General features: G+C 44.2%; 1 protein-coding gene across 1 annotated transcript in view; it reads left to right on the top strand.

Moving 5' to 3' along the window:
* Nucleotides 1–13,727, top strand: part of Ankfn1 (ankyrin repeat and fibronectin type III domain containing 1) — a 135,542-nt gene that overhangs the window by 86,604 nt on the left and 35,211 nt on the right. Inside the window, exons 11-12 of the mRNA XM_057775958.1 lie at nucleotides 2,079–2,294; nucleotides 11,150–11,316. Coding sequence (XP_057631941.1) covers nucleotides 2,079–2,294; nucleotides 11,150–11,316 — 383 coding nt within the window. The remainder of the gene's footprint in view (nucleotides 1–2,078; nucleotides 2,295–11,149; nucleotides 11,317–13,727) is intronic.

Below are 13,727 nucleotides of genomic sequence, written 5' to 3'. Positions count from 1 at the left end.
AGGGAAAGAGCATTGTTTTGCCTCACAGTTTCAAAGGTCTCCATCCAGTTTGACTAGTCCTCCTACTTGGTCTGACAATATCATGACAACATTTACATGTGCAGAGGGAGCTGCTACCTCATAGTGACCAAAAAGCACAAAAACCATGAAGAGCTGGGGATACACTATACCCTCCAAATGAATACTCTCAGTGATTTACGTCCCCGCCCTGCCTCATTTCCTAGTTTTCATTACCTCCAAAAATGCCATCAAATTATGAATCTTTCAATGGATGAATCCACTGATTAGATCAGCTCCTTGTGGCCTAGTCACCTCTAATGGGCCTGTTGGGGGAATGTCGAATATTCAGACCATAACACAGTTAGAAATGTCTTCCCGGAGGATATGGAACTGGGCTGGGTCTAGAAAATATAGGTGGAGATCAGGAGGGGATTTGAATTACAGCAGATTTTTAAAATCCCATATTCAACAGGGAAGCAGGCTTGAGAGTCAGTAAAATGCGTTTTCATGCGTTGCTTGGTTTAATCCCCTGGATACTCTATGAGGTAAGCCTTAGCCAAGGTAGCGCCTCAACTGCAAGGGTCTTTCATTTAAGATGGTGAAGCTCGGGACCAGAGAAAGGAAACAGTCTCCTAGTTAATGAATGGTAGCCAGCCCTGAGACTCAACACCTGTATGCAAGAGTCTTAATAGCTGTAGTGTGCTAGAACCACTCATTACTGGTTCGGAAAACCAACTGTTAAATCTTCAGCAACTTTGGAACTGTATTGTCATATCCTAGGTAGCTTGGAATGGACTACATTATAAAGACTGTCACTCACTACAAATCAGCCACCCCAGTCCTTGCCCTCCTGTTTGTTTGGGTATGGCAGTTCACAGGCACAACACTGCTCATATAATAAAGTCTCTATAAAACCATAGCGCTACATAGATGTAGACTAAAAATCTTACCAAAGAAGGCTTTATGATTTACGAGTAATTTGTTAGAAAAGAAAATTTTGAGTGATTAGGTCACTTAAAAATCAATCTTACCAAATGAATCTTATCCATAATTACTTATAAAGTTCCTTACTCGTTCTGTGTCTGGTTTTGGTAAGGAGGAAAAAAAAAAAAGGCTTAAGACACAGTCGTCAACCAATGACCAAACACTTCAGGGTTTGAGATTTGAATACTAACCAGCTGGCTTGTTTATTTTTAGGTCAACCTTGTCATTTTTACAAATTCCAGTTCTACACCAGCTCTCACGCAAGCACGTCATCACATCGTCATTCGTGTGAGTTCACGCATGCACACGCACACACATGCACACACACACATGAACTCTGCAATGGTTTGTATGAGATTTGATTTTAATCATCTAACACTCTTGACTCTAGAGATCTTCACCCCCCTTTCCTATTTATACAGTTCCTCTTTCTTTTAATGAGTCCTGCCTCCGCTCCTTCATATTTAAGGCCGCATCCATCTGACTTTTCTAAAAGTATTGTCTGCCTCTGTTGACAGCGTGTCTAAGCAATTTCAACAAGCCTCTCAGTAAACAGAGCTCCCCGAGATGCAGATAAGTCAAGCCAGGCCGACCTCCTGATTAAAGAACCTTGCAAGGAGTGCACAGTCATCAGGGGACCTCGTACAATGTGCCACATTGTCAATTCACTTCTTCATTTTAAACAACCCCGCCTCATACTAGCTTACTGTAGATCTCTTGAAAACTCCACAAGTAGCATACTTGAAATGTCAGACATTTTTCTTTAAAACATCTGGGATTCTCTTCAAGTGCTGGTCACTGAGGTTTACGTGCTGGTGTGTCTATGTGGGCAAAAGATATTTACAGATATTGAATTTGCTTAAAAAAATATAACGTCTGTGCCTCTTGCTATAACCTCTGCAGGCTCACAGTGGAGACTTTTCTTTGAGCTTTTTGTTAAAGCACATTGCTGCAAGGCCACCTACGTTAGGTCTCAGTCAGCAAAGCACTAAGAGCCCCTCAGAATTCCGGCAGTTTTCAGTGTCTTGCGTTGCGGTTTTGTTGTTCTGTTTTACAATTATCAACTAAGCTACCAGCAATCTGTTGGTTTCTAGAATTTACTTGGAACGCACAACTTGGGAAGACTTTACTATGAGCCCATTAAAGATCGCCATGGCAACATCCTCATAGTCACCATCAGAGAAGTGGAGATGCTTTATTCCTTTTTTAATGGCAAATGGATGCAGATCTCAAAACTGCAGAGCCAGAGGAAGTCCCTGTCAACTCCTGAGGAGCCAACAGCCTTAGATATTTTACTAATTACCATTCAGGTATGTAGGATTTTTTCGATTTTTGGATATTTGTGTTCTGAGACATTTACGGCAGCTCTACTACAATGCGCCAAGAGCTATTCACATGTCTGGTGATGCCGTAGAGTCCTGAGATTCCACAGATATCAACGATGCTGTGGATTACTTTCATTGATTTCCATCTACGCATGGAACTGATCAAGCAATCTGGAGAGTAGGTACTCTGAAAACACCCTGACAATTGTCTGAGTCACTTTCCCATGACTTATGACCAAAATATCACCCAGAGAAACAACATGAGGGGAGAAGGTTTGTTCCGGTTCACAGTTTCAGAGTGTTACAGTCCATCACAACAGGAAACGCATGGCACAGTGACTCAGCCAGGGTTCAAGGATCCTGGTACAACAGCTGCTCATGTTGTCCCAAACCAGGAGGCAGAGAGTGGCCAGAACCAGGGACTAGTGAGGCCAATAACCTCCAAAGACTCACTCAGTGAGCTACGGCCACCAGCCGGGTCCTATCTCCTGAAGGGCCCATAGCCCTACAAGACTCTACCAGTCAGGGAAACAAGCAATCAAAATGCAAAATGTATGGGGTACAATTCAGATTCAGACTTGAACATTGATGAGCCAGTGAGAAGAACTGAGACAACCTGCAGAGGCTAAATTAACTCAGTACCAGGATGGAGATTACAGTACCAGGGGTGCGGCATCATGCATACGTATTTATTCTTGGTTGTTCTTCATAATACTCACAAGACAGCGAGGCACAATTAAGTCCATTTTAGGAATGGGTCTCAAAGAGGTTTTGAGACACTGGGTGGCACAGAGGCTGAATGAGTACAATTAATGAAGCTTTGGCTCCATTTTGTCCTTCACTTGGGCAATTCCTTTTCAAGGCACCCAGCAATTGATATTTAAAAGTTTATGTTCTTTCTCTGTAGTGACCTTTATTAGGGAGAGGGACAATGCCACAGTGCCCATGTGGAGGTCAGAGGACAACTTGTAAGGATCACCTCCCTCCTTCTACCTTGAGGGTCCCAGGATTGACCTCGGGCTTGGAGGCAAGCACCTTCCCCTGCTCAGCCATCGCACCAGCCCTATATTCTTTTTCTGAAAGAAGGAACCAGACATTGCATTAGGCTGAGGGGATGAAAGCCACAGAATGTGGCCCTAGCCACATAGGGACAAAATGCCAAAACTGAGAGTTCAACTCAAGATCATCTGATTGGGGGGGGGGGGGGTCTTTCAGCTGTCAGTTACATTCCGTGATACAAGGGAGAGACTTAGTAAATATTGACTTATGATTTTCGTGAAGGTGGAAGACGAGCTCCCAGTAACCACCAAACTTCAAGCCAGAGCAGCACACATGCAGACCTGGGCTAGATGGCAACACCAGCCACAGGCCTGGCTACCCACATGGCGCACAGACTCGCATGTGACATGAACTTCAAGCTGCTTCTTTTTCTTTCATTTTTTTTTTATTTAAATCCACTGAGTGTATAGAATTCATCAGGTAGAATTGGGTAGAGAAGCTGGGGGCAGCATCTGTACTGAGCCACGATGGGATGTATAGCTACAAATCCGTCCAGTCTGAGTAAGAGGGATGGAGAGCCCTGCTCCACACAGACCCACATGGGGATGGATGCCTTACAGCCCCCAGACTTTGAGAGAGGAGAGTGAGGCTCCTTATTGCTCCATGTCTAGCCATCTTAGGACCACCAAAGTCTACTTCAGCCTTCATGTTGAGTTGTCAAAGCCCGCTCCTGATAGAATTATGTCTCCGGTCTTCAGTGTTTGGCTACCAACCCTAAGAGTCTTACTCTCCATTTCCTGTCCAGCACAAGACCTGCTTGGGAGAGAGATGGTGGGGGAAGGGGGGTGGGAGAAGGGAGAGGGTTTGGTGGGAATGACATCAAGCAGGAATGCGCCAGTCAGCGGGGGTGAATTTTCCACTTGGATCTGTGTGGAAACCTGAGCCTGCCTCTATTTTTGGTCTCCTTCTCTAACAACCTTTCACCAGATTGGAATTTTTCTGCACCTGTAACACATTTTTAATGTAATAAGTCTAGGAGAAACCAGGTATTATATCATGCTGGGGCCTGTGTTTCTAGGAGCAAAGGTAACCCAGGCCCCAGTTTATCCCTATAGGGGATTAGTGTATTAGTCACCCTGTAAAAACTCAATTTCTTAAATGTTTCTTTTAGCACTTGCTTATAAAAGGTGAAGAGGGGAGCCATGAGTGTGTCTGCGTTCCCCACCCCCACCCTCTTCACACATAACCCACCCTCTGTCAGCTCTACCAAATCAAATCCAGAGCTATCGGCCTTGACCATTAAGGTTGCCTTTGCCATGTGGGACTTTGTCCTGGTTTGGGCCAGGGCAAGTGGTGAGCAGACTCATTCTTGTATTAGGCACCCCTCGGGAGTGAAAGTAAGTTAACTATTTAAGGTGCACACAAATAGCTAGTATGGCTGGGGTTTGTATCCCTTTGAAACCAGTGACTGGGTATTGTTGCGATTCCATTCCTTCAGTTTTGTGGCCAAAGGGAGTTATTTTTCAGCCCTTTGTCTCCTCTTGTGCAGGAAACCCCACCTCACAGGGTTCTGATGAAGATGAGACAAGCCAGCACATCAACATCAGAGAGTAAGGAACATAGCAAATGTTCACGATTCCTAGTACTTCTCCACTTGAGACAACCAAAGCAATACTAGGTTTCCCTCAGACCACCTCCAATCCAGCTCCTTTACCTTCCTGTGGAGACCTCTGCTCCTGGCCAGTCATCCCTTGAGGTGCTCCATAACGCCATCTCCCTTCTCTTAAAAATAAGAAATGCTGTACAAAACCTATACAGTTCACAACTGAATATTCAAAACAGGCAAAGGCTTCAACAAAATCTTAGCCCATAACTAATTTATTAATCCCTGGGAACCCAAGTGAGCTTCGGAACCCAACTCTTCAAACCCCCCAACCTTCTCAAGGCCCAGGCCTTCTAAATTGGTCTTTCTCATGTATCTAGGAGAGAAAAATCCTCCTGTTTGCTTGGGAAGTAAAAGAAGTGTTATGGCCAATAGCATCCTGCTAAGCAGACTGAGTGGCAGTGACGGTCCTTCCAACAAGAAGGCTGCCCGTGGATAATGCTTATTTTAACTATGACCTTCAGGAGTCCCTCCAGGGAGTGGACATCTTGAGTGTGAAGTTATCTAAGTGCATTAATCTCACACATGTATGCTATATTATTCAGACCTGCCACATCTAAGTTATCATCGGGTTCTCATGAAAGGCCAGTAAGGCTAAATAATTCTGTGTCCAGGCCATATATGAAGATACACATCTCAAGGATATAGCCTGCCAATGTCACATTACCCAAAGGGAGAGACCCACACCCCAATACCAAGCCTGAAGCCCTTCCCATTCCACTGCATGACTATCCACGCTCTCTGCCTCCTTTCTTCGCAGGCTGTCTTATGGAAACTTGACCAGTTAGCTTTCTGTTCCCTCTCTTTAGGCATTGCTTCTCACCATTAGATGGCCAGTACACATAACTCTTCTGCCTTTTCTGCTGTCTTACCTATATATTCCTACTCCCCCTCCCACAACATCTAGCACAATTATCAACAAGGAATCACAACTACCAGTGGAAACGAACTAGCTGGGATAGAAGTAAGAAGCGGCTGAGTTCACCCATGTGGGTATAAGCTATAAGCGCTATCCATAAGCACCAAAGGCTATAAACAACCTCCAATCTCTAATAGCTACTAAGGAGGTGAACAAAACAGAATGCAGCCATGTGGTGGAAAATTAGCCATATAAGTGAATGAAGAATGATCCGTGTTACAGCCTCCATGAGCCTTGAGAACATCACACTAAGCAAAAGAAGCCAGATAGAAAATATCACAGATTATGGGGCTCCATTCATATGCTCTATCTATAACAAGCAAGATTCATGAGACAGACTGCCCTGGGGACAAGGGGCAGAAAGACTGGGGACGATGGCTGTGAATGCAAGGCTGCTTTTCAGAGTGATTTAAAAGGCCTGGATGTTAGTACTAACTGTTACAAACCTCTTCACTATGTTAAACACCACTGAATTAAACGTTTTATGAAGAAGAAATCAATGAGTTACCCTTAGTGTAAAAGAAACGGTGGAAGTAATAGAGACCACACTGATCTATAGACATCCTTCTATACGAAGAGGGCAACCCCAGCCAGCGCTAGCCCACCGTGGTGCATGAACACCGTTATTAAAACATGTTCTCCTTTTAAAAAAGACGTTGGAAATGCAGAATTTAGAGTAAGGCTTCTCTATTTTTAAAAAACCATAAAACAATTCAGAAAATTCTGGTCTAATTAGTCCTGGACCCACAGTGACCACCAGTCACTCCTTTGTGACCCCTGCCCTCTATGCCTTGGCTTCCATGCCTTACTCAACAAAGTAAAAGTCCTGGACTTCCTGGAAAAGCAGATGCCTTTTGGTCCTTTAGCAGGCCCTTAAGAGAACTGGCCAGTGAGGACAGGCTGGGGAGAGGACTCTCAGACCCCATACCAGCAAGACCCAGGCCCAGACCTCCCTCCCCCACATCCATCCTTCACAGACATGTTTTTGCAACATCAACTAGGTGCCAGGCTCCCTTTGAGGTGCTATAGGAAAATCAACCGAGCAAGTCAAGGCCCTTGCTCTCAAGGAGTTCAGTCAAGGGAGGGAGACAGACTTGTAAACAAATCAAGGTACTACCAGGCAGAGTTACGCCAGAGCCCGATAGCCGCACAAACACTGCACTATGGGAGCGCGCACAATGCAGCTACTAATTCTGCCTTAGACGTATCAGGGAAGGCATTGCCGAAGAGGTGGCATTATGCTGAGCCATGGGGGAGGCTAAATTTATCTGATGGAGAAAAAAAAAGAGCCAGAGAAGGGAGAGTGTGAGGGGGATTAAATGAGAGAACACAAAGCAAAGCGAGGAGGCAGCAGCTGGAAGGGCAGCTTTGGCCTCTCCTGAGCTCACACCAGGCCTAGCACAATCTTCATATGGGCTTTTCTTAGGCTGGTTAGAAAACTGGCTCACAGCTTTCTCCCTCACACTGCCGTGTGAGTAAGCCATGTCTTACTCATCTCAATGCCATCAACAATCTCACATGATCCCTGACAGATCAGCAGGTGTCCCGTGAAAGAACTCGACCCGGGGCTAGACCTGCAAGGCTACTGTGGCTGAGGCAGGAAGACTCCCAAGTTCAAGACGTATGTGGGTTACAGTGAGTTCAAAGCCAGCCTAAGCAAGTTACTATCTAGAAACCAAAGTAAAAGAGGAGCCTGAGGATACGGTTCAGTGGTAGGGGGGCTTCCTCCGCGTGCCCCAGCCTGAGATGCCTTCCTCAGCACCACACGAACAGAAACCAGGAGACAGCAATCAGGGCGGTGCTGGGGAGGGAAAAGCAATTAATCATGTCTAAAGACAGGGGACCCCAAAGGACAGTAATGATGGAAAGCTGAGCCTGGAAATGCAGGGTAGGGGTTAACTCGGGTGATAGGCATTCACTTTGGTCGTCTTAGAGGTCTGTCTAGTACTTTAGATTATGTGAATGAGACAGCTTTCTCTTCCAATTCATTTTTCAGGCTCCAAAAACATTCTGACTAATAACGGATAAATGACTATGTAAAGACACAAAAATACATAGCAAGTGCTCAGTAACATTCTTTTAAAAAAATTGAACGAAAGAGTGAATGACTCCACCCCAGAGTGGTGCTGGTTTGCGTGTAACCACAGTTTGTTCCTAACTCGTATTCTGCTTGTGGTCACTTCTGACCTCCACATGTTTTTCTCCAACACCCTTACCCATCCTATATTTGTACCGTTGGGTTTGAGTCTTTACAAGCACATTTTCTTATTATATTTCAACCCAAATTATGATAGGCTTATGTTTCCAGCGTACTGGGTCATTCATAACTTTATTGCTGTTTTCCAGAAAATCGAAACCACACCAAACTTTGGACCTACAAATTTGATATGCACATTCTTGATTTGCTTTGTCCAGAATGTCAATAAATGAGCTGAAAGTACTGGCCCTGGGGACCAGTCCCTGCTGGGCTATCACTCAATCTCTCCATCATTCCCATCCCATCTTCATTATCCACAAATATTCCACCCGGTTGTTCGGCTTGTCAAGGCAATGTGGTCAAGACTCTGCTCTCCCCCCCACCCCCACCCATTATCTAGTGAAAGAGATTACACTGGAGATTTCCTCCTGCTCTGTGACCCCTATTTTGTTGCTATTAGAAATGAAATGCCTATATGACTGACTGCTCTTCACTGCCTCGGGGTTCCCCAGTTAATTGTTGGTGTGCTGGTGCTTCCTCATTGTCCCCCAAAGATCAATAATCTGAAGGTCTTTAATTACAAGAGACATCCGTGTTCTCCCGCTTCTGTTGTAAAGATGGGCATATTTGTCCTTTCCTAGTCTTTGGGGACTTTGTCTCAGAGATAATGACCTCTGGGTCTACAGCCACATCTTCTTGCACCCCTAGGGAACTTATCATCGAACTCAGCTGATCTGAATACTTCTGTTTTTTTCCTCACATTAACCCTTTATCACCCTTTGACATCGTTAATTTCCCAAAATACTAACTGTGGCCAGACTTACCTATGATCTGTTTGGAAGAGACATGGGAAAAACTACTAAGACCAGACTTACTCACCCTGTATTAATAAGTATTCTTCTTGATCATAAGATGTTGTTTCTATTTTGTTTTGGTTTTTTTTTTTTTGTCAAATGCCTTTTGAAAGTTATTTAAACTTTGTCCTGCTGAACACCCTAATGTGCTTGTCTCTCAACTATGATTCTGTGCTAGAGATCTGACCTCCACATTGTATACTAATTTACACACAAATATTTCTGGCAGAAAGCAATTTAAAAAAAAACCAGCCTTATCATTAATTTCATTGTCTAGTTCAATAAGAAAACAAAGGAGCTGGGTGTAATTCAGAGGCAGAGCACGCTAGTATGTAGGAGGATCTGGGTTTAACTCCTGAAGGAGCAAAAAGAAAAACAGAAAAGAAAAAGTGTCTAAGCCAAGTTCATCTAATGCCTCCGCTGCCCTGTTACCAAAACTGAAGTGGGTCCAGTGTGGTGGTCTGTTAGCTCCCCTGTCTTTCTCACCATCCTTAGAGGAAGCATAGCAGCATGTTCACCTGAGGGCCAAGAGTTCCCTTTAGTGCCTAGCACCTCAAAGGTACTCAGCGCATGCGTGGACAGAGAGAGCATGCAACACCACAGACAGAGGGTTCCACAGGGGGGAACCCATTCCTCCAGAGAGCATCTGTTCAGGGAGCCTCGTTCCTTCCTCTTCCACCAAGATTTCTGTGCAGGTTCAGGTGTCTGCTTTGGTTTTAATTCTTGTCTTCCCTATGTTTAGTGGTAAAAATTGGTTTCCTTTATTTTGCTCTCCTAAAAATTTTATTTATCTTTTTTAACACTGTTTTAATTGAAAAGTCATAATTATAACCATTCCCTGAGTATGAGGTGATGTTTTTATAAATGTATACAATGGGAAATAATGAAATCAGACTAATTAGCATATCTGTCCTCTCATTTACTTAACATTTTTTTGTGGTCATACATCCTTTCTGAAAGCCAGGTTAAATGCAGCCTACAGAAACCTTTCTTTATAATCAGCTATGTGACATAACTTTCTCCCTTTTTTCCCCAAAGCTCTACTGCCCAAAGGCAGTTCATAGATAAGTCTACTGACAGAGGGAGTGGGGAAGGGGAGAACATCAGTTGTCAGCTAGCTGAGCATCCGTAGCTACACACAGAGACAAAAGTCAGAACCCACAAAATTCCCTGGGAACTGATTACAGTAAACAAAATCCCATTCAACCATATAATTGTGCTTAACTTGGCACACCCAGCCATAGCAACAACTTCATTCAGTCTTCGAAGGTTGCGGGACGTTTGTTATGACAACATAATGCAAAGTCGCTCAGACAAGGTTTTAGTCTCGTAAAAGATGAAGTAGAATCAGTTTTTGAAGCTGATTAGTAAGGAGACTCAATCAACTTCTTTGCAAAGCCACTGAGCACTGAGAATCCAGACATGGTAGGACAGCGAATGACTGAAGGGCATAAATCATCAAGAGCTCCTTAAGGACATGGCTTGCTTAGCAACATTTTAAAGGTCTCCGGAAAAGAACACAAAGACTTCAAATACCTTGTAAAACTTGCTTTTTTTTTTTCCATAATGACACAAGGACAGTCAAATATGAGAAGTGTCATCAGCTACCATACAATGGGGTCTAAAACGTTCATCCAAAGGAACCAACGCTTGACTCATTCTTTCTCCACTCTTGGAATTAGTGTGGGACTACAAATACAACTATTAATGGTTAAAAAAAAATTGGAGCTAAGTTGTTTTTATTTTTGAGATAAAGACTCAAACATTTTGTTTTCTACTTAGATTCTTTTCTCAATGGTTTTCTTTAGACTTTCCTACCTTAATTATCCTGAAATTGCGAATAATGTGTTTTTGTCAGCATTTACACAGACAAATGTTCATTTCCCCACAGCTAAGCTATAAGCCCTCCAAGGATAGATTCCACACTGGTAGAAAAAATTCTCTTTATCATCTGCCTCCCCAGCAGCAGCCTATTCACAGGCTTAGCCTTGGCAAAGAAATGTGAGAAAAAAATAAAAACATTCAAAACATATATTAAAGACTGATTGCCTGACTTGGAGAAGGCGTTTTTCTGCAGATAAAAGTGGCTGGAACCTTAACACCTCCCTGCTCCTAGTGGCGGTGCCTGAGGTTCCTTGAAGAACAGGTTGTATGACTGCCTTGTGAGATGACCATCTGGTTTCATTTTTTTCTCTCTTTGCCCTCCAGGATATACTCTCCTATCACAAAAGGAGTCATCAGCGTCTCTCCCCTGGGCTGTATCTAGGTTACCTAAAGCTATGTAGCTCTGTGGATCAGATCAAAGTGCTCGTAACCCAAAAGTTGCCCAACATTCTCTGCCACGTGAAGATCCGTGAAAACAATAACATCTCCAAGTAAGTGGTCCAAAGTTGGGATTTTCTTTGGTCTAATGTGTCCAAAGTCGAGTGTTAGATAAACCAGTGGAGTATCTCTGGGGAGATAATCGGCAACACGATGGAGTCCTAGCATCTGGGATAAGGTCATCTGGGAGGAGCAAAGTCATTCAAGGGAGGCCCCGCACCTTCACGGTTCCTTCTGCTTCACTCAGGGTGAAACCAGTGATGCTCTACCAGTTTCCCAACAAAGACTTGCCTTTGCGCACTGTTCCCACCGTCCTCTTTCACCGTTGGAAATAGCTGCGCTCTCCGTTTTTGATATCACTAAATACAATGGCATCTAGTGGAGCTACGGCTCCTCCCTGATCTAAAGAAGCCCCACCCACTTTCACGCTACCCTCTCCCAACTCCCTAGCTTTCGGACTTTCTCATGTTTTTTACATGTCTGACGATTCTCTAGGGAAAGAAAGAAGTAACAAGGCCCAGACTTCCAGAAATTTCTCCTTTGGTTTGGCTGACTTTGGTGACTGACTTTGTTAGTTTTGGGAGAGCTGCCTGTTTTGGTAATCGGGCTCAACTTTATCGCTAACCATAATGGCAGGCCTCTCGTTCGTTCATCTGCTGTAATGAACTGAACTGTGCTCAACATAACAATGAAGGAAAAGAAGGAATACATAATAATAAAAGCAAAAGTCTCCAGATTTCTTTGGGTTTCACAGACTACAAACTAAACTCTCAAATTTTTTTTACAAGTGTGTATTTGCTTAACAAAAACAAACATGGCCCTTTGAAATCTGGTCTTTGCAATGGCAAGACTTAGTAAGTACACTGTCTCACTGGGTTGCGTAAGCAATGGAGAAGATGCTTGAGGAGCAAGGGATGTGGTGGTCTCCTTGAGAACTCTCTGACCACCATAGCCCCTTCTTCCACTTAGCAATTGCACCCGGACTTTCAGTCTGCCCTCTGGCGGCCATTTCAACAATCAACATCTAGTATCTTCAGAGTCCTTTTCAGAAGACAGCAGGGCTCATTTGTGAGTTGACTGGGCAACGGTCATTTCCATCTGTTTCTGGATTTGTGTCATAAAGTCTTAGTCGCCATCTTTTAGTAATTATATCAGCAGACTTTCCCTTCCCAAGGACCCAGACTCACTTGTACCAAAGATTGCACCAGCCTTCACTCTGCAGCGTCTATCCACCCTCCCACCCCCCCACCCCCTTCAGAGCCCACACTGACTAGTTAGTGGCAGTGTGGTTCTTACTGGTGATTTTCTAATTTGGTTCCAGACCCCATTTTAGTGTCCTTTGGAGTCTGTGTATATTGTGCTAATCATAAACCTCTCATCTAGTTATGTATCAGTGATGGGAAAGGGGAAATCATTCCCAAGTAGGCCCTCAAGGATTTCAATTCGTTGTGAAGTTAAAAGTATGTCCAAATTGCAATAGGACTTAAGTTTGATTTTTTTCTCTCTCTCTCTCTTATTGGAACAAATGATAGATTTTTCCATAGTCTTGTCCAGTATGAGGCTTGAAATGAAACAGATCTCTTAAAAACAGAAACTTTTCTAAGAGGGTGGTTAAAGAGAGAGAGCGTGGGGTTGGTGATTGACTTGTTTGTTTCTCTTGCTTTGCTGCTTTTTTTTCTTTTTCTTTTTTTTAATGAACTTCCTCCAGCACAGTCAGCTTGGTTTCTGACGCAGAGACTGGAGCCCAGGCTGTACTGACCCTTTGGTGAGAGCCTTCCACCACGAAGAGGAAGGCTTTCCTGTGCAGCCTAGGCTGCTCTTGAGGGCCCATTACTGCTCCCTGCAGAGCTAGAAGGAGAATGTGTTTAGAGACTTGTGCAAAATACCTGTGGAAACAGTGTTGCCGGAGGCACTTATCTTGATCTTTTCAAGCCCTTTTAGAAGCGTGGCTTTTGGGGGACCAACCAGACGTTCTTCCCCCCCCACCACCACCACCATTCTTTCTTCCTGCCTTCTGCTTGACAGTTGGAAACGTTCATTAGGAAGAACTATAGAGCATGCAGAATGAGGCCACAGATGACTGGTTTGGGAGGAGGAAGGAAGCAGTGATGTGTGTCCCCTGGTTCCTTTTATTGGAAGTGTCTGCTGTTCCTGTTTGTGATTCTCCTCAAGCTTTTGGAAAGGGAACGAAACCCAAATAGCCAGCATGATGACAACAGGCCAGGGCTGAAATGGGCTGTGTGGTTTGTTGCCTGAGTGGGCTGGGGGTCCTGTGGTTAGCCAACTGTGGAATTAACCAGCAGATGCCCCTGAGGTAAAACGGAGGCTCTCAGGGCATACAGAGGCAGGGAAACAAGGACAGTCAGGAACTGAACCAACACCTGAGAGCTTCAGTTGCAAAGGCTGATTCAGACAGGCCATTTTGATCTGCTGTTCAGAGGTGCAGGTGCTTTGATAGGTGAAC

Source organism: Chionomys nivalis, chromosome 7 (genome assembly GCF_950005125.1).
Source record: "Chionomys nivalis chromosome 7, mChiNiv1.1, whole genome shotgun sequence".
NCBI classification, from domain to species: Eukaryota; Metazoa; Chordata; class Mammalia; order Rodentia; family Cricetidae; genus Chionomys; species Chionomys nivalis.
Note: the sequence above shows the minus strand (reverse complement) of the source record. Positions and strands in the feature narration are given on the sequence as shown.